This window comes from Copadichromis virginalis, linkage group LG6 (genome assembly GCF_057382275.1).
Source record: "Copadichromis virginalis isolate Kocher_CV1m ecotype Utaka linkage group LG6, C_Virginalis_male_GT1.1, whole genome shotgun sequence".
In the NCBI taxonomy this organism is placed as follows: Eukaryota; Metazoa; Chordata; class Actinopteri; order Cichliformes; family Cichlidae; genus Copadichromis; species Copadichromis virginalis.
Genome location: NC_140623.1, coordinates 11,632,486 through 11,654,084, shown reverse-complemented (window position 1 = coordinate 11,654,084; position 21,599 = coordinate 11,632,486). Strand labels below are relative to the sequence as shown.

General features: G+C 44.0%; 2 protein-coding genes across 2 annotated transcripts; both read left to right on the top strand.

Annotated features, from left to right (window-relative positions):
- Positions 1–4,583: 4,583 nt before the first annotated feature.
- LOC146707318 (B-cell receptor CD22-like) lies at positions 4,584–17,275 on the top strand. Its single transcript, XM_085458641.1, has 10 exons — positions 4,584–4,823; positions 5,129–5,419; positions 5,503–5,736; positions 5,842–5,946; positions 6,053–6,271; positions 6,981–7,325; positions 15,598–15,943; positions 16,037–16,076; positions 16,213–16,382; positions 16,459–17,275. The coding sequence occupies exons 1-10, from the start codon at positions 4,769–4,771 to the stop codon at positions 16,484–16,486; spliced, it is 1,833 nt and encodes a 610-aa protein (XP_085314767.1). The 5' UTR covers positions 4,584–4,768; the 3' UTR covers positions 16,487–17,275.
- On the top strand, positions 9,415–12,177 carry LOC146707319 (uncharacterized). The gene has a single exon (XM_085458640.1). The coding sequence runs from the start codon at positions 9,462–9,464 to the stop codon at positions 11,292–11,294; it is 1,833 nt and encodes a 610-aa protein (XP_085314766.1). The 5' UTR covers positions 9,415–9,461; the 3' UTR covers positions 11,295–12,177.
- Positions 17,276–21,599: the final 4,324 nt, after the last annotated feature.

Genomic DNA, 21,599 nt, shown 5'->3' with positions numbered 1-21,599 from the left:
AAGCGGATGAAGATGGGATGGGATAGTTACGGGACAGACTTTAATGAGGAAAAGAAAAGGGAGAAAGGAAGAGGGGGAAAAAACTGCGGAGAAGAGGGACGGGGATAAAGGGCAAAAAAACCCAAAAACCAACTAAATAAGCAGACACACAAAAAAAAATGCATATATCAATCACCTGGATCGCCTGTTGAGAAAGAAAAAAGAAAACAAGCAGAAGAAAACGAGAGCAATACAATAAACAACATCACGATGATATATGGGAATATAACAGTAAATATTAAATATTAAACATTATTGTGCAGCACGTAATATCAACAGCGCACAGTGTGCTTTGAGGTAGGAGCCAAAAAGGGTGTCGTTTGTGTGTGTGAGCACCCGTGTGTACACCTGTGAGCATGAACACGTTTGTTTTTAAAAGGTTCCTTCATGTAATGATCTGCTAGAGGGTGTGGGGGGGCCACAGCCCCATCCTCCAGGGCATGAAGCAGGTATGGAGGAGATCAAGACTCCAGACATCCAGAGGCCCCCAGAACACAAGAGACCAAGGAAGACCAACAGAGGGGCAGCCGCGCCACTGTCCCAGAAAGAGCTGAGGAGAGTCCCAGATGAGGGCTCACTCAGCAGCTGCGGAGCAGAAGCCAGGGGGGGTTGCAGTGATGTGCCCGTGAGCTCCGCCGGCAGCCAGCTGCGCCAGAGTGACTGAACCCCAGGCCGAGAGGCCGAGGGCACCCCACCCCCAAAGTGGCCCGAGCGAGCCCCAGGCTCCAGGCCCTGATAAGCAGCCACCAAGGAGTGAGCCGGTGTGTACCTGGGCGCCCACCCCCGGACACAAAGAACCACCAACGCGCTGATGTCTGAGGGCGTCTGCCACTGGCAGGGGAAGTGGTGGTGGGTGATAGGCCTCCATACCTTAGAGGGCCTGAGATGTCCCCAGAGAGGTGGCGTCTGATACCCGACCTGACATATGGACACAGACAAACAGGCACACACAGATACAAACATCCATTCCCACCCTCATGCTCTCATATGCACTTACTCCACACTCAACCAACGTGGAGACAGACATAAAGAGACGCTGTACACACGATCACACTCCCCAAGCGTACTCTAAGAACCTGGTCTAGGTACCTTTGCCCCTGGAGGGGGGAACTGCACCCAGACCCAGGTGGTGTTACCCTTTTTCCCTGTGGTGGCGAGAAGCAGACCGTCCCGACTCCGCAGCAGCAGGGAGGCCCCACATTCCAGACCCCAGTCGGATGGCCAACTCCTCCTCCCGGCCCCCCGCTCCAGCAGGTCGCAGAGAATGGGGGTGAGAGAAGACTCCAAAACCTCCCTCCGCCCACTCATATGTAGTGTTGATGCATGTGTGTTCTAAGGTGCATTTAAAACCCAGGAGGGCATGGAGCTACCTGCCAGAGAGCAGCAGGTAGTCCCTCCTGATAGCCCTCAGTGTCTGTATTTAAAATTGAGAGGTGGGCAACGACGCCAGGGGTGAGGTGTACACCCTGATGGTCTTTTGGAGTCCGTGTAGCGTGCCCACCCCCAAGATCCTATATGTATGTGTTATGAGAGTGTGAGTAATGTGAATGTCTAAGTTGTGAGATAAAATTAAGGCACAAGAAGCCAGAAGGGGACAGAGGGGGGGATGCCTCCCCTGCACCCTGGTGACACACCTTTACCCCAAGGACCTGCATGTGTGGGTGGTTGTGGTGGAACGGGAAGAGGGAGGCAGCTGGAGATGGGGAGGGAAGGAAGGGAGGGGCAAGTGACCCCTCCCTGGGGCCAGCTCCCCCGCTGCCCAGTAGGCACCTCCATACTCCGCAACCCGCCAGGGAAAGGGGACCCAGGCCCATCCGGACCGGGGCCCAGAACAGCAGCGCCGCCCAGCCCCACAGAGCCCGGGACAGCCCACCTGACCCCACCACAGAGAAAACTGCACCCACCCCGTCATCCACTCATCTTCCAGACTACACAAGACAATAGACGCCCAGGCTGAGATCTTCCTCCACCTCTCCTATATCTCCCCCTCCTGCAGAGTGAGTTCCTGAAGAGAGGAGAGCTCCTGCAAGGTGTAACACCCCCCCACCAGTTGAAGAGCCCCCCAGGTGGCTCGATGCACTGGCAGCACCCTGCGCCAGGGCCGGGCCCCCATACACCCACCCGCCCACAACCCCAGCAACATACCAACCAGGACCCAAGCCCCCGAGGCCCAGCCAGGGCCCCAGCCCAGAGACGGAGCGCCCCCACAACCTCACGCCCGTCCCAGACCCACCCAGGGGCAGCCAGGCTACCAGGTCAGTAACCCACGTCCGTCAGCACAGACCCTCCCCTAGCCATGCTGCACGCAGCCACGAGGAAACCGTCACCTAAGAGCCAACAGAGCCCCTAATAGGCCATGACCGCTACCCCGGGTTGAGCCACCCAAGGAAGATGCTCCTGGGGAACCCCCCGACGAACGTTGGGCCTTCTTGATGACCACTGAGATGTTATCTGTCCAGGAGATGTCAGCAGAGATGAGGACACCAAGGAACCAGAAGGAGTGGACCCTCTCCACACAGTCCCCGTGGATGTAAAGGGGGGGGAGGTATGTCAGTGCTGTGCCTCCTGAAGTCAACAATGACCTCTTTGGTTTTCTTAGTGTTCACTGGCATGTTGTTCTCTGAACACCATGCTGCCAGCTTCAGGACTTCCTCTCTGTAGTCTGCCTCCTCTGCCTTTGAGATGAGTCTGACTACTGTGGTGTCATCAGCAAACTTGATGATGAGTTTGTTGTTGTGGGTCGAACTGCAGTGGTGGGTGTAGAGAAAATACAGGAGGGGGCTCAGCACACAGCCCGGTGGGGAGCCAGTGCTCAGTGTGCGATTTGAGGAGACATTAGGGCCAAGTCTTACAGTGTGTGTGTCTGTGTTTGAATCCATTTCTCACCCCAACCACACACCTCACCTCTGTTTTACTGTTCTGATACATGTCCTCCAGCAGCCTCACCCTCTCTGTCCCACTGCTGTCCTCCTCATACAGTACCAAGGTTCCTTTCTTGTCACGCTATGTCCTCTTCTTCTTTTACTAAGATGAATTCCTTCTAAAGAAGGAAGGACATTTTTATATAATAACTTAACGCCATCTGTCATCACCTACAAAACAACAACCTACCTTGTTGTCATGACAGTGATTAGGCATACAAAAACAGCTGTACCATCAATGTTTCTGAATAAAGTTGAAGGATGAGGAGAAGGTTGAGGAGAGCCATGCTTTTAGAACATGTAAGCAGGAAAGCATACATGTTCTTTAAGGTTCACTTCTTTGTTTCATTTAAAAACTTTGATGTCTGCTAATGAAAGTTTCTGGTAAAGGGATGACTGGACACACAAAAAACATCTAAAACATCTATGGATTAAAAGGTCAGATAAAGCAAAGTCCAACTGGAAATGGTACACTATGCACAAGCAGGGCAACAAGTATGTTCTCTACAGACGAAACCAGGGTCGTGGGCGTGTCTGATGGCTTCCCCACACAGGTGATCAAGGATGTGAGAGAAAGTGATGCAAACATTTACTACTGCAACAAGTATAGAAACAACCAAGAACACTGCTGGGACAGGAGAGTTAAACTCATTGTTTCAGTATGATGCTTGCAAACAGTGATTATTTTATGATTATCACACCGATGAATGCATATCCTCTCAGAGCTGAAGGTAAAGGTGATTCCTGCCTAATCACGACCTGAAAACAGCTCCATCTTAGCAGTGATAGAAAATTGAAATTCAGAGAAACGCTAAAGATATTTGAGATAAAATGAATGAAAATTTTGGTTCCCACAAAATATGAATAAAACAGAGTAAAAGAGGGTACAAATATTACTGAACAGTACACACAGCTTTTAGAGGCTCACACTGCTACCATTCATATAATACCCCCCCCCCCCCCTCTCTCTCTCTCTCTCTCTCTCTCGTCCAAACATGGATGAAGTATAGACCCAGTGAAGACATTTGATGTGTTATAAAAAAAAATGTAATCGTTTTTCTTCTTTTTTCTATTTCTGTATACTAATATAGGCCAGTCACTGCATCTTTATCAGTAAATCTGCTTGGTCTGATTTTTTTAAATTTAGACTTTACAAAGGTGAGTATACTAGTAATATATAAAAACACACATGTATTTATTATATATAGCAATAGACTACCTTTACTGCTCATTTACTGAAGTATATTTACAGATGAATGAAATGAAATGATATTTTGAAAAATAAAAATATCACGCCTGTTAGTGGTTCTGGTAAGTTTCTTTTTCTGCACCACAATAACCATTAATGCCGCACCATTGTTGTTACTCTGCCAATAGTAACAACTTTGGGTTTTTTGATGAAAATGTAATGAAATGTGGTCATGTAGCATATTTAATTGGGATGCTTTGTAAATTTTAAAAATAACAAAGACAAGAAGTGTGACAATACACAAAAAAACCCACTATAAATTCAAAAGTAAGAGTCCAATAGCTGCTGCAAACATGCATGCTTCACTAGAGGGCTCTGTTGTGAAAAAAAATTATCATAAAGGAGGAAGTGACTTTGGTCGTGTTAAAACGTGTTTGTCCTGCAGACACGCTGAAATCAGCTCTGTATTCAGGTTTTCCTCTTAGACAGCTCATGAATTTGAACATTTATTCACATTTCTGATATTTTATAAATTTTGATATTAACAGAAGTCATAGCAAGGACTAAATTATATTCACATAATCAACTTTTTGATTAGAAGAGAAAATCTACAGCAGCCATGTTGTTGGCAGAAGCTGGATGTTTGTTTCTGGGTTTCATTCTGTGTCTGTCAGGTAGGAATAATTTGTTTCTCCTCCTCATGATGACTGTGATGATGTTTCTGGAATCTAGAAAAAGATGCAGAAAGTTACAAGTTTTTCTCAGAAGTTAAATTAAAGTGAATTTCCTAAAAAAAAACCTCACTTAAGAGATTTACTGTTAACGTGATTTTTTCTTGTTTTGAAGTTCTGAACTGTCAAGTGTATCAAAGCACCAGATTGTGATCCTTCACAGTAACATGCTGTCATCACAGATTAGCACAGAAAAGAAAGTTAGCATAAATGTTCACCATGTTTTCTAATCACATGTTGTGTTAAAGGTGTTCAGGGAAAACCAAACAGCATCTGTGCCTTGAAAGGTTCATCAGTGAATCTGCCCTGCTCACATCAACATCCCACTGCAAGAAATGGCTGGTACACTGGACACGATACTGTCTCCAAGATAATGTTCTCAGTAGAGGAAACACATGTAAAGTACAGCATGTCAGCAGAGAGTAATTTCACTCTAACAATCAATAATCTGACAGAGAGAGATGCAAATTTTTACTGCTGCATTAAAACTGCTGACAGATCAAAGTGCCAACAAAGTGGAATTCATCTCCAAGTTACAGGTACAGTTCTTTTTACAAATGCATCATAAATGAATGAGTTTATGAATGATCAGTGTATTCATGTTGGTCATGTGACCTCTCAGAGCTGCAGGTAAAGGTGATTCCTGCCACAGAGGGACAGACAGTAACACTGATGTGCAGCAGCAGCTGTCCTCTGACTGAAAAGCCTGCAGCCTACATCTGGTACAAGAACAGAGAGTTTCTCTATGAGGACTGGTCTCCCTGGTACCAAGAGCTGCTCAGCAGTGAGGAAGCAGTCACATACTCCTGTGCTGTCAAAGGCTACGAGCATCTCAGAGCCCCTGAAGTCTCTGTGGGTGAGTCATGATGGACACCTCCTCATCATGTTATGAGATGTTAAACACAAACACTTTACTCTTCAGACTCTAATGAATTTACTGGAAGTTGTTGGTTTTTCTCAGGTTCCATCACAGAGACCTGCTTCAGTGTGACCTATGCTAAAGGGAGAATGTGTTCTTCTCAGCAGACATCAGTGGACGAGTCCTGCTCCATCACATATCCCAGAGGTGAAGTTCTGGACAAACTGCACTTTGAAACTTCATTTTTATTTCTTAATTTATTTGACATGACAGAGATGAACTGGTGGAAAATGTGTTCATCATCTCCCAACAGAAATTCATGTCCAGAGGACTTCTGCTGAACACAGAGGTCACATCAGACTGACCTGTAACAGCAGCTGTTTTCTGACTGAGCCTCTGATTTCCTTTGTGTGGTATGAGAACAGAAAGCCTACAGTGCAGAAGGGAAAACAAATTCAGTTTTCCATCTCTCATCCAGACAGTTTGTCTTGTGCTGTAAAAGGTCTTGAGGATGTGCGCTCTGCTGACGTCTGTGAGTAAACTTATTGTCTCTCAACTTTCAAAGAACTAAAGCTTTTGTTTCTCAAAATATTATCACCCCTTCTTGCAATTAATACTAAGTCTATTAGTCATCACACTAGTAAATCCAAAACGGTTCATTCTGTTCATCTGGACATAGCATTTTCAGTAGGAGAAACGTTTCGTCATTCATCTAAGTGACTTCTTGAGTCTCAGCTCACTGCAGTTTTCCCCAACCTCATAAACTGTACATTTCCACAATGACTGAAACTAGGTCAGTTTCTTGATCATTAATGAGTGATAAATTATTTTGTAAATGTTGGTGATCACATCACAATTCTCAGCTGCAGATCCAAAACTCTGGACTCATCTCCCTCTTCAGATCTGCTCATCTATGATACTAACAGTATTCATCTCCTGACTTCTGCTCAGCTTTTTCAGTCTCAGCCAAGAGTAACTCAGTCTCTCATTTTCCTGAATATATTTCTTTTCCTGATTTATATATTTTTAATGTTATTATTTTATTCTTATAAATTATTTAGTTGATTTTGTATTTTTTATCACTAATTATTACAGTAATTTAAAGTACTTTTTAGTTGTTGCGTTGTACTTTGTTGTCAGTTGTTAGCCGACCCACAACATCTGTTATGTTTAAATATATAATATAAATAAACTGATTTGACAAATTCAGTTAAAATATCTGTGTCTTATCGATATTTCAGGTGTTAATGATGATTCCTGCTGGGCGTTGAATTATGTCCACAGCAGAATCTGTGCTCTGGAAGGATATTCAGTCAACATCTCCAGTAAATACTCACATCCTGACTACCAGCAGATACAGTCTAAATGTTGGTATAAAGTCAAGAGAAATGCTGAGGAGGACATCAGGAGGAACCTGACTGAGGATGCAGATCATGTGGAGTATGATGACAGCATGAAGAACCAACACATCCTCAGATTAAAGAAGCTGAAGAGAGATGACTCAGCAGAATACAGGTTCACCATCACAACAGAAAATGAAGAAGTGAAACAGTTTGATTTTCCTGGAGTTACTCTGACTGTCACAGGTAATTATGGTTTGTCAGTAAGCAAGAGTAAAAATATTATATTTTTCAAACCTACTAGCTCTTAATAGGTACATGTTGTGTTACAAAAGAATATGAAGAGCCATCATTCAACTGTGTCTTACATATGTAATGTAAGTCATCGCACAGATCCAACCAAATGCATGATGCAATCATCAGATTTCTCGAGCCATTCATTTCTTCTGCATATCCATTTTCAAGTTTCAAGGTCCCATCCAAGGTAGTGGCAGTGAATGTAAACAGCAGTAAAACTATAAACATCTAATCTTTACTGCCACTGTTGTGTATTTGTGAATTTTGCACTATATATGCACTAGCCATACTACAGTGATGTTTTAAGTGCAAAAAAGGAAAATATTGTACTTCTGAGTCAAAGGCGTCTGGGAAGGGATCTCGCATTTACGACACCAACTCTCTGCCATCTATAATCCAGTTTTGAGATCCCTTCCCAGACGCCTTAACGCCCACTCACGTCTGGGAAGGGATCTCAAAACTGGATTATAGATGGCAGAGAGTTGGTGTCGTAAATGCAAGATCCCTTCCCAGACACCTTAACGCCCACTCACATCCTGGGCCATCTGACCTCAGGAATTCGCATGATAAGGTGGGGCCAGGTTTCACAATGAACACACCCGAAACTCTGGCTGATTGGGACCCACACCCAGTTTCACACCTTGGCTCAGGCGATTAGAGGATCATCAGGGGGTCCTTTGTCCCTCTGTGGGGGGTTACTCCCACTAGGTTTATATCTGGGACTCTCCACCATTTGACCTTAGAACTGAAGAAGCTTCTCGGATGAGAGGTGAAACGTCTTCAAGCAACTGTTATGACCCAGTGATGTGTTTGTTGGTGTTGTGCCTCCCACCGGAGGATGGTGGCGGTATTTTCCCTTTTTTCTCTCCTAGGAGGTGGACACCTGGGCGTGGCTGCTAGGTATCTGGGTGGAGTCTCTACACACCTTCCGACTGGATAATTGATGGACCACCTCCAGTACTTAACGTCCGGATGACAGTCACCTGGGAGTGCTGTTTGGAACCCTGTTGACTCGGTCACAGAGTTGTGTGTTGTGTCATTGTAGTGCAGGCTGGAGTATTCACGTGTACCTCTAGCCTTGCCATGTAAATAATTGTAAATAAGTTAACCAGTGGCGGTCACTTTTTTTGTTCCTTTGCTGTATAACTTTCACTGTCGCAGCCTAGTAGGCGTGAGAAGCCGTTTTCTTTTGTTGAACAAGTTTTCTCCTGTTTTTCGTTAGATAGTTAGGTAAGTGACTTGTCTTTTGTTTTGGCTTCTTTTTATTTTGGTGTAGGGAAGACTAGGGATTGTTTTATAGGGAGTTTTGTTTATTGTTTTGGCATTGCTCACTGCTGATGAAAATAAATGGCTGCTTAAATACTTAAAAAAGGTGTCGTTGTTGGGGTTTGTGCGTGGGTGGGAAGTGAGTGGGGCAAACTATTTGTTACGTTTATTTACTTGCCGGGACCAGAACGTAACATATTGGGGGCTCGTCCCTTTGGTGGTTCTTTTTGTGGCTTGTTTTCTTGGTTGGCGGTTTTTTCTTGTGTGGGGGGTGTGTGTGTGTGTGTTAGGATGGAGTTTAAGTTGGAGGACTTCACTCTGAGCCCGTCTGCGGAGAAGTTGGACAGGTGTAAAAAGGCTGACCTCTTGCTTGTTGCTGAATTCTTTGATGTGACTGTGCCGTTGACTGCGAAGAAGAAAGAGCTTAGGGAGCTCCTGTGTGTCCAGTTGACGGACAGGGGGTTGTTTGGTGAGCCGGGTCCTGCAGGGGGGGTTGAGCTGGGGGCTGTTGCTGGTGTTTCTGCCCCACTGAAAAATCTCCCTTTTCCACCTAGCCCTTCTGTGGAGGAGCTGCGGTTAACGCTGCGCATTAAGGAGGTGGAGCTAAAGAAACAGCAGTTGGAGGTGGACGCTATGCACTTGAGGATCAGGGCTCTGGAGGTAGAGAGGGGAGCCTCTGTGTCTGCCAGCCCTCCTGTACCTCGGTTAGCCCCGCAGTCACCATCCCCGCAGGTACCCTCCCCGGAGTCATCATCCCCGCAGATACCCTCCCCGGAGTCATCATCCCCGCAGTCGCCATCTCCGCAGCCACCGGCCCCGATGCCAGGTGGTGGCTTTGATGTGAGTAAACACATCAAAATGGTGCCGGCGTTTCGGGAAACTGAGGTGGATTCGTATTTCACAGTGTTTGAACGTATCGCAGGTGCGCTGCACTGGCCAAAGGATGTGTGGTCTCTTTTACTCCAATGTAGATTGGTGGGGAAAGCTCAAGAGGTATGCACCGCTCTTTCTCTGGAGGACAGTTTTGACTATGATACGGTGAAGGCTGCTGTCCTGCGCGCTTACGAGCTTGTGCCAGAGGCTTACAGGCAGAGATTTAGGAATGGGAAAAAATCCGCCAACCAGACCTATGTGGAGTTTGCCAGAGAAAAGAAAACTCTGTTTGATAAGTGGTGTCATGCTAGAGCAGTAAACACCTTGAATGACCTGCGTGAATTGGTGACGTTGGAAGAGTTCAAAAACCAACTACCAGACACTGTGGTAACCTACTTAAACGAACAGAAGGTTACGACTCTCACCGCTGCTGCTATACGGGCTGATGAGTTTGTGTTGACACACAAAGTGGTGTTTTCGGTTCCTGCTCACAGTTTTCCGTCTTCCAGTAGCCCGCCCAGATGGTCTCCAAGGGGCACCCGCCGTGCCATCCCCTCATCCATTGAGAACCGCGTGTGTTTTTTTTGCCATGAGCAGGGACACCTTATTGCGGTTTGCCCTGCTCTGAAGAGAAAAGAAATGACCAGGGAGGGTACATCTCCTTCCCCAATAAACCTTCTACAGACAAACTCTCCTACTTGGGGGGAGGTGATGGCACCCGAAAATGATAAAGTAGATAAGGAGTTTAAGCCGTTTGTGTCAAACGGCTTTGTTTCCTTGATAGGAGAAGATCGGCGGACTCCTGTCAGTATTTTGCGAGACACTGGTGCGAAACAGTCGCTCATTCGTGAGGGGGTCTTACCGTTTTCAGCTCAATCCTGTTGTGGGGCGGATGTGTTAGCCTGGGGAGTTAGGATGTGTGTAATACGGGTTCCTTTACACTTGGTGCAGCTTTCGTCTCAGTTTTTGTCTGGTGAGGTTAAGCTTGGGGTGCGACCCCAGTTACCGGTTGCAGGTATTGACATCATCTTGGGAAACGATCTAGCTGGCGGCACAGTTTTTCCGTCGCCAGAAGTAGTCGATATACCACTTACAGATAACAGTGGTTTCGATCGTGCCACATCAAAGGCTGTTCAAACCGTCAGTGTAACGACATTTAGGCAGAGGAGAGGTGCGAGTGGATCCCAGCAGCAGCAGCAGCAGAATAGGAGGCAGCCCAAGGGGACGAGAAGAACAAATATTCAAACCACAAGGGTCGCTGAAGCCACCATGCAATCAGACCCAAGTAGATTCACTTTTCAGGACAGTCAGCAGCAAAATGCTGAAACCAGGCCACCTGCTAGAAAAAGACAAGGACCTCGACGGCATAGGGACCGCAGAAGAGGCCAGCTGATGGTGGCTAATGCTCCATCTCCCACCCTTAAATTTGACACAGACTTTGATTTTGATTCCTCCAACGCGCAATTCATTAAGGAGGCGCTTGAGAAGAAGTTACAGGAGGGGCTGAATCTAAAAGATGGGAATTCTGAGGGAAGGGAAAAGGAGGGGCTGCAGCTGAGTTCAGGGGAGGATCATTTTGGTCCAAAGTGCTACTATGACAAAGCAAAGTTTTTCTTTGACAACATCTCATCTGATAATGGGCTCAGACTGACGTGGGCAGAGGAGCGAAAGAGCAATCTGGAGACTTTTGGTGTCCCTGGGCGGTTCCTGAGGGGCCAAGGATTCAGAGGTGGACGCCAGTGTTTTGGGGGCGGGTGCAGTGCTCGTGCAGGAGGATGAAAATGGCATTGACCACCCAGTCTGTTTCTTTTCTAGAACATTTCTAAAACAGCAACCGGCGCCTCATGCGTTGGTCCTTACTCCTACAGGATTTCAACATTGAGATCCGATATATAAGAGCTTAGAGAATGTTATGGCTGATGCCCTCTCTAGGTCGTAAATCAAACATCTTTGTGTGGGGTTGGATGTTTGATTTTTTTTGGGTGGGGGAAACTGTTATGACCCAGTGATGTGTTTGTTGGTGTTGTGCCTCCCACCGGAGGATGGTGGCGGTATTTTCCCTTTTTTCTCTCCTAGGAGGTGGACACCTGGGCGTGGCTGCTAGGTATCTGGGTGGAGTCTCTACACACCTTCCGACTGGATAATTGATGGACCACCTCCAGTACTTAACGTCCGGATGACAGTCACCTGGGAGTGCTGTTTGGAACCCTGTTGACTCGGTCACAGAGTTGTGTGTTGTGTCATTGTAGTGCAGGCTGGAGTATTCACGTGTACCTCTAGCCTTGCCATGTAAATAATTGTAAATAAGTTAACCAGTGGCGGTCACTTTTTTTGTTCCTTTGCTGTATAACTTTCACTGTCGCAGCCTAGTAGGCGTGAGAAGCCGTTTTCTTTTGTTGAACAAGTTTTCTCCTGTTTTTCGTTAGATAGTTAGGTAAGTGACTTGTCTTTTGTTTTGGCTTCTTTTTATTTTGGTGTAGGGAAGACTAGGGATTGTTTTATAGGGAGTTTTGTTTATTGTTTTGGCATTGCTCACTGCTGATGAAAATAAATGGCTGCTTAAATACTTAAAAAAGGTGTCGTTGTTGGGGTTTGTGCGTGGGTGGGAAGTGAGTGGGGCAAACTATTTGTTACGTTTATTTACTTGCCGGGACCAGAACGTAACACAACTTAAAGAAGTCCAGACGCTTTTCTTTGCAAGCTCCTTTGTCTACGATGACCTGGATGACTGAGAACCTTCACAGACACATTGTACTTCTGACATATCTTGATTAAGGCATAATACATAATGCCTATGCTTAATTTCATCAGTTGACCAAACCCATGTCTTTGTGAGATAGAGTACTCAGAGAGAGCGCACACAGACACAGCTCCAGCATGCAGAGAGACTGAAGCCTGGATTTGAACCAGGTGTGAGGCAACAGTGCTAACCACCTTCTCACCCACTCATAAAATGTTTATGCTATGTTAATGCTGACTTAATTTTATTTCTAAACACTACCTGAGGTAGAAACTCTGCATTTCCTGTTGACAGGGGATTTCTTAAAATCACCCCACAATTCTTCAGCTGAGACACTTGAGTTAGAAAACACAAACACTGCAGTTGTCTTTACTTGCGAGGACAAGTGACAGAGCGCTCCTACACGTAAGAGACACTCACGGACTTGCACTCTGTCACCGTCTGCTTTCTTTATTTATACAACAGGAATTAATACATTCGTTCAGTGACATGAGCATGTGCATATGTGATTGTGTGTGTGTGTGTGTGCGTGCGTGCGTGCGTGCGTGCGTGCGTGCGTGCGTGTGTGTGTGTGTGTGTGTGCGTGTGTGTGCACAAGGTCAGAACTGCTTGTTCAACTTCTTACTATCGCTGTGGATAGATTCAGATACAAATATCAGAACACGTTTCATAAAGAACAATCAGTTCTGAGCAATGAAAAGATCATCATGCAGCATTCTATCACAAATAAACTTATATCATTAAAAGCTTATACTGACTGAACAAATACAATTCTCTATTGACACCTGTATAGTGTCTTCATGTTTTTCACCCATGCATGTTCTGATGTTAGTATGATCAGTTAGGAAAGAAAAAAGAAGAAACTATTTTAGCCAGGCAAAAATGTTTCTGCTATATTATTCTTTATTATAAAATCTGAATTAATTCAAAATAAAAACAGAATGCAGTGATTTGTAAAAATCACACAATATAAAACAGAAAACAAATCAAGCATATAAGAATATATTTTTCTTATGAATTTGATGCCAGAAATGTTTCTCAAAAATGTTGGGACAGGGCAAGAGTAAAGCAAATTGGAGGAAGTTTTGCAGCTAAGTTTCATTGGCAACAGGTCTGTAATAAGAAATAAAAAGAACATGTAGAATTTCTTACATGTAAAAATGGGCAGAGGTTCACTAACCTGCAAAAAACTGCATGTACAAATTGTGAAAATTTTCAGAATAATGCTGCTCAGTCTGTATCAGAGCCTAGACTCTGATTGTAGAGGTGAAGAAGGTGGCTCGAATGGAGCTTGGGTGCTTGAGTGTTAGAGATGCAGGGGGGGTGGGTTATGCAAAGGCATTTGCAAAGGAGAATGACAGATATGGTAAATGGTAAATGGCCTGCATGGCCAGCGCTTTTCTAGTCCCTAAGGACCCCAAAGCGCTTCACACTACATTCAGTCATTCACCCATTCACACACACATTCACACACAGGCGATGGCAAGCTACATTTTAGCCACAGCTGCCCTGGGGCGCACTGACAGAGGCGATGTGCAATGAAATTTAATGTATGAAGCATGAATGCTGATTGGCCTGGAGAAGGTGACTGGACAAGACCAGTGATGGCACAGTTTGACAGTGTGGGAGAGTTGGAGTGATTAAGCTTAGATTTAGCTGGTAGCACCTAGAAGTGGACAGATGTGAGACCATAGAAACTTATGCATAATGTTCATTCAAATGTAACCTGAGATAAACAACAACACATGGCATATCTGTGCCACTATCCATCCATCCATCTTCATCCGCTTTATCCGGGGCCGGTTCGCGGGGGCAGCAGCCTAAGCAAAGAGGCCCAGACCTCCCTCCCTCTCCCCAGCCACCTCCTCCAGCTTATCCGGGGGAATACCAAGGCGTTCCCAGGCCAGCCGAGAGATATAATCTCTCCAGCGTGTCCTGGGTCTGCCCCGGGGCCTCCTCCCGGTGGGACATGCCTGGAACACCTCACCCAGGAGGCGCCCAGGAGGCATCCTTGTCAGATGCCCGAACCACCTCAGCTGGCTCCTTTCGATGTGGAGCAGCAGCTGCTCTACTCTGAGCCCCTCCCGGATGGCCGAACTTCTCACCCTATCTCTAAGGGAGAGGCCAGCCACCCTTCGGAGGAAGCTCATTTCTGCCGCTTGTATCCGCGATCTCGTTCTTTCGGTCACTACCCACAGCTCGTGGCCATAGGTGAGGGTAGGGACGTAGATCGACCGGTAAATTCAGAGCTTCGCTTTTACACTCAGCTCCCTCTTCACCACGACGGACCGGTGCAGCGTCTGCATTACTGCAGCTGCAGCCCCAATCCGTCTGTCGATCTCCGGCTCCCTTCTCCCAACACTCGCGAACAAGACCCCGAGATACTTGAACTCCTCCACTTGGGGCAGGAACTCATCCACGACCCGGAGTGGGCACTCCACCCTTTTCCGGCTGAGAACCATGGCCTCAGATTTGGAGGTGCTGATCCTCATTCCCGCTGCTTCACACTCGGCTGCGAACCGTTCCAGTGCGAGCTGGAGCCCTCACCCGATGAGGCCAACAGAACCACATCATCTGCAAAAATCAGAGATGAGATTCTCTGATTCTTCTCCAAGTACACAAAACACATGTTGACTGGTTGGGCAAACTCCCATGCACCCTCAAGTATCCTGGAGAGGATAAAGAGCTGGTCCAGTGTTCTGCGACCAGGACGAAAACTGCATTGTTCCTCCTGTATCCTGGGCCACTATTTATTCCAAAAAATACTAAGCAAAAGGCAGGCACTAACTCGCGATAGGGGAAATCCATGAAGTAGTCAGCTTTATTTCTGTACAATTATTATACATGTTACTGCTACTACCTGCTACTATACTATAATCATAAAATGTTGCTAGTTTTTAACACACTGCTTCTGCATTTTGTTTTCATTTTAGTTTAAAAAAAATAATAATACAGTGTAATGTATCATATGTTACAGGGTGGCTGTAACAGGTCACCAACTAACTGGAAGGTTGGTGGTTCAATCCTAGTCTGCTCCAGTCTGCATGCCAAGTATCCTTGGGCAAGATGCTAAACCCATGTTGCTCTCCAATGCATCCATCAGAGTATGAATATATGTGGATGTTAGTTATGAAGCACTGAGAAATGGTAGAAAAAAAGTGTGAATGGGTGAATGCACAAGTTGTGTAAAGCACTTTGAGTGCTCAAAATAGAGTAGAAAAGTGTTATATAAGAACCACTTCATTTATCATTTTGTTCTTATTCACAATTCACATTTAATGCATAAGCCACAGAGGAGATTTGCTATAAAAGAGATTTCTTTGACCAACGTTTCTCTTTCAGAGCTGAGAGTGAAGATGAGTCCTTCTGCAGTGGTGACAGAGGGTCAGAGAGTCACACTGACCTGCAGCACCAGCTGTCCTCTGACTGACAACACAAACTACATTTGGTACTTGAACAGTCAACCTCTGACCCCGAGAGAGAACCAGAACAAACATCTGATCCTAGACCCAGTCAGCAGGGAGGATGCAGGAAGCTACTCGTGTGCTGTGAAAACCAACAAAGATATCAGCTCTGCTCCAAAGACTCTCACTGTCCAAAGTATCACAGGAACATGGACACCAGCAGCTGCAGGAGTTTCTGCTGCTCTGCTGGTTTTAGTACTTCTCACTGTCTGCTGGTGGATCAGGTGAACATCAATGTTTTGTCTCTCACATCAACCAGATTCAATCTCAAGTTCACACACTAACCTGTTTCTATATTCATCTGTTTCACTGACCAGAAAACAGAGGTCAGGAAATGAAACAATGGAGAACTTCACGGTAAAGAAAATACATTTAATAATCTTGCTTCTGTATAGGGACAGTCTTTTCCACATTTAATCCTACCACTCCTCTTTTTCACCACTTAATTTGAAATGTTTGTTCTGTTTTGCATCACTTACACTTTGATTTCAAGTATGAAAGCTTCTCACCTCCGCTGACAGAGGAGGAACCTGACTACAGTGAAATCTGCTTGTCCAAGAATAAAACAGAGACTCTCTACTCCACTATTCAGCCATTTCAACCACAAAAGCAGGACCATCACCCCTATGATGTCGTGGACTTGAGAAACAAGACTGCTCCTGAGTGAGTATGTTCTGTGGATATAAATCACACTTTAATTGAATTATTTTAATTAATGCACTAGTTTTCTTACTTTCAGGCTCAATGAACAGGCTCTGGACACCTAGAAACTTTACAACACATCAACCTAAAGAAGATAAAATATAACAACACATCTGGCTGTACAGGACTTGAGTGAATTTGTTGAGATGTTGGCCTTTTTTTGATGAGTATTTACGTGTTGTGGGTGCTCTTGACAGCATTAATGGATACACTTATAGGAATTGAAACTAAGTGACTAGGGAGGCTGAGCAGCTCTTGATCTTGAGACACTCGCTCTCAGGCTCTGCCTCACACCAAATAAGAGGAAGCCTCAAAACCTGTGCTTTTTGTATAGTGTGTAATTAAAAGCACTAGTCTTTCACACATTACAAAATCTCAGTTAAGTCTTGGAATTTTCCACTGAATATATAATGAACTGTTTCCCAAAAATGTGCCATTTTAGGAGTTATTACTTTTTAGTATCAAACTGGGAGTCTTATTTAACCTTTTTAACTATCATCTACTGTTTTAATCAAAACTGTTGACTAGCAGGTTTGCAAGTCAGAGATGTTTTGCCAGGTTATGGTTATGTTATGCAAGCAAGTTACTCTTGTAGACTTTTAGGCATTGCAGAGACACTACAGAAGAAAGAGACTGGTTACTCCAAGACTGCAGAGTTGACAACAGGATAAGAGGTCATAGAAACACAACTTCCAGGTGGGGGAAAGTCCAACTCCAGTCCTCTAGAGCTACTGTCCTGCAGCTTTTAGACGCGTCCTTGTTCTGACACACCTGAATCAAATGAATGGCTTGTTACCAGGCCTTTACCAAACTTGATGGCATGCTGAAGAGGTAATCCAATCATTTGATTCAACTGTATTGGAATAGGGATGCATCTAAAAGCTACAGGAGAGTAGCTCTCGAGGACTGGAGTTGGACACACAGGATTTAGAGATTCATAAATGACTTCCCAAGTTCCCAGATGTAATTCTGTCAAGTTTCAAGACTTGCTGGAAGCATTCTGGAGCAAGATAACGAAAATAAATTCTCAACCAACATGAAACATCTGCCGTCAGATGACATATACCCAGTTAATTGGATATTTTAATAAAATATAGTATTAGTAAGTAACTCTTTTTTCAACTTTTGCTTTTATTTAGGCTACAGTTATGAATTTTATGTTTTAATAAGCCGGGGTCCCTATGATTTCTTGTCTACTTTTATAGTTACACATAATATGTTTTATAATATCCAAAGGTTCTCATGTGTTTTCAGTATTTGCCATAATCATGTGCATTATGTTATTTTTTTGGTTTGTAATATGACTACTTTTGAAAATATAGGTAATTTGACATGCACATTATCATTACAATTAATGTCCATGGTTTTTCACTTTTGTGTCTACTTCTGTCTTTATAAAAGTTGAGTTAAATTAAACCTGTGCTCCAATGTTTTTTTGATGGCCACACTTCTTAATAAAATATAGGAGTGTAGCCTGACTGGGATTATTTAAAACAAGACCAATTTCAAATGTTATTCATACATTTTATTAACATACCATTGTATTACAGGATTAAGTCAGGTAAAACAGATGAATAAAAGAATGCTAAGTAATTCCTTGCCTACTTCTTCTGCAAAAAAACAAATCAGTCATAGGAGTGTTCCTGTAAGTGCTGGAGTGAGAATGAGGAACAAGAGAAAAAGAAAAGAGAAGGAATGCAACTCTTTTCTCGATGGTCACTTGACACTGTCTTAGACAGTATACATTTCCTCTTTACTCAGTCCACAAAAGGATAAGCTGTACAACCTTTTCACTGGTTAATGTGTTAAAAGTAAACTTGAGCAGCAGGATAAGGTGACCAGATGCTGTAAAACATCTTTAAAGAGGCTTTAGCACGTCAGGTGTTTCCTGTGTTAGTTTTCCATATATACTGCTTTGCACTCAATTTCAGAGTAATAGTGAAAGGAACTTTGGTTAAACTGACTCATTCAGTTGTGATTTTCTTGTGCTTTCAGTTCTCCACTAATATTTTTCCACATACTGGAGGACCTCCCTCTTTTCATACACTACACTGCATCGCTCACCTCTTCCAGCAGCACCTCCTGAGACAGCTGGGGACTCAATCTGCACACAGTGATTACTAGATAATGGAAACAGACAGTTCTTTAAAGAGAGAAAAGTGAAAGTTTGCTGGTTCACTTCCAGCTAGAGACACAAATCCCCATTGAGCTTGCATCTGGTTTAAAAATGCCAAATCCAACATGCAGAGCTACCTGCAGTTAACCCTTTTGTCACAAGACAGCAGCAAACGTTTGTTGACATTCAGACTTTGGCTAAAAGACAATTCCAAATCATGTATCATGTACTTGTATTAGGAGTGTGACAGTTAAACTGAGCCAGCTGAAGTCTCTAGACCTGTGATGCTGTAAAAATATTTTGTGTGTTTTGAAATTCTGCATCATCCATGTGAGACTGCAGCATTTGGGTTCCCAGATGTTTGTAGAAGCTGAAAAGCTTATTTTAAAATTGAAAAATGTTCACACAAACATCTTTCCTTGACCCTGCAGCGGTGAGTTCTTCCCTCCACACCACTCAAGCTGCTGTAGTTATCTTTTGATATTCAGTTTCACCTCATCATGAAACTGAATATCACATCAGGTTTGTTTTTGATTGAGTGTCATTCTGCCTGTAAACACGATAGCTCAAAACCTGAATTAACTTAATGAGTCATTTGTTGAAAATTGACAAAAAGCATAGACAAGTATAACTTAAACAAACTATGAACCTTACAAGTGTAGTGGGTATTGTCAACATATATAAAACCTTTCTAAGGTTATAAAGTAACTTTATTTGTTAAAAGTTTTTTTTTAAAAATGCTCATGTTTAATTGTATATTGTATTGAGGCTCTTATTTTGTGTTCTAATTTTAATTTTGTTTCTTTTATATTTATTTGTTTTCCATCCATCCATCCATCCGCTTCTGCTTATCCTTTTCAGGGTCACAGGGGGCGCTGGAGCCTATCCCAGCTGTCATAGGGCGAGAGGCAGGGTACACCCTGGACAGGTCGCCAGTCTATCGCAGGGCCAACACACAGGGACAGACAACCATTCGCACTCACATTCATACCTAGTGACAATTTGTATTAATCAATTAACCTATCCCCACAAGCTGCATGTCTTTGGACGGTGGGAGGAAGCCGGAGTACCCGGAGGGAACCCACGCAAACACGGGGAGAACATGCAAACTCCACACAGAAAGATCCCGGCCTGATGTTGTAATTGAACTCAGGACCTTCTTGCTGTGCGGCAACAGTGCTAACCACCGTGCCACCGTGCTGCCCTTTATTTGTTTTTATTTATTTAAATTTATTAAAATTTTATTTTTATTTCCATATCATTCACTTTGGTCAGTGGTTGCTGTTTTTAAAGTGCTTTATAAATAAAAATAGGATGTCACTCAGTCAAGGAATGTTCGACTGATGCCACTCTCCAGTGACATGCGGCGAGTGCTACGCTGTGGGCTCTTGCTGAATGAAGCTAGGACAGCCACTGATGTTTCTTCATTAGTGACAGTTTTCTTGCGTCCACATTTTGGAAAATCCAACACTGAACCAGTTTCACGAAACTTAGCAAGCAGTTTGCTAACTGTAGCATGGGAGATGGGTGGTCTCGTAGGGTGTCTTGCATTGAAATCTGCTGCAATGACCCGGTTACTGCGTTCACCAGATATCAACACAATTTCGATCCGCTGCTCACGTGTTAACCTGTTCGACATGTCAATGGCTGTGAACAAAGAGAAACTTGTAAATAACTCATGAAAGAATAAAGTTACATTGAAACCAAGCACACCATTGTTTTTCTTGTGACATTACCAATAAGTTTGATGTGTCACATGACCCTCTTCCTATTGAAAAAACAAAAGTTGTATCCAAGATGGCCGACTTCCAAATGGCCACCATGGTCACCACCCATCTTGAGGAGTTTTCCCCCTCACATATACTAATGTGCCACAAACAGGGCTTTAATATCACCAACCATTCCCATGTTATTACATTGTATCCATATAAATGGCCCACCCTGTGCTATTTTAAACTTTGTTTCTCACTGCCATTGTTTGAATTGACATTAAGGCTTTATTTTTTTATTTTATTTTTTTTAAACTGTGCTTAAAATGTGACTTACTTAGGTTTACTACTTTGTTTGTATTGGCAACATTTAGGAAACCATTATGGTATATGTGGATTATAAATATAGTAAACTAGTAAAGTAAACTAGTACCACGGGCAGCAGCCAAAGCAAAGACCAAGACCTCCCTCTCACCAGCCACCTCCTCCATCTTATCCAGGGGAAAACCAAGGCTTCAGAGGCCAACAGAGAGATATAATCTCTCCAGCATGTCTTGGGTCTGCCCTGGGGCATCCTCTCAGTGGGACATGCCTGGAACTAGCAAAAGCTTGTAACCATAGGTGAGGGTAGGAACGTAGATCAACCAGTAAAAATGTGTTACCATGGCAACTGAGGCTTTGTGTGGATTACCGTCTGTTGAATTCAAGGACTAGGCAGGATGCTTTTCACCTGCCTTGAATTGAGGAGTCCTTGAATGTTGCTCTGTTGCTGTGTTAAGATCATTCTTAGGGTTTGCTAGCTATTATCACCGCTTTGTCCCAAGTTTTGCCTCCCTAGCTCATTCAGAGCTTCAGGAATGAGGTTTTGCATGACTTACATAATGGGCATAGTCACCAGGGGATAGACAGAATTGAAAACTTGATACAGAAGAGATGTTATAGTCCAGGTGTGTTTAGAGGTTGAAGATCATTGTCAGCAACACTGTGTTCAGACTAAGGCAGTTTATTCCAGACCTAAAACAACCATGGGTCACCTCATGGCTGGGAGGCCTAATCAGATTCTAGCAATTAATTTCTAATGCCTTGAACCCTCTGTTGATGGTCATATAAATGTATTGATTCTTACTGATGTGTTCTCCAAGTTTACTGAGTCCATTGCCACTAAGGATAATTCCTATTGAAATAGGTACCTCTCCAAGGCCACATTTAGCTTTTGAAAAGCTTAGTTCAAGTTCTCATCATATTATGAGATGCTAAACACTAATACTTTACTGTTCAGACTCTTCAGAAAGCTTCTCTTGTGCTGTTAAAGATGTTGAGCATCCATTGTTAAATAACTGGATAACAAGTAGA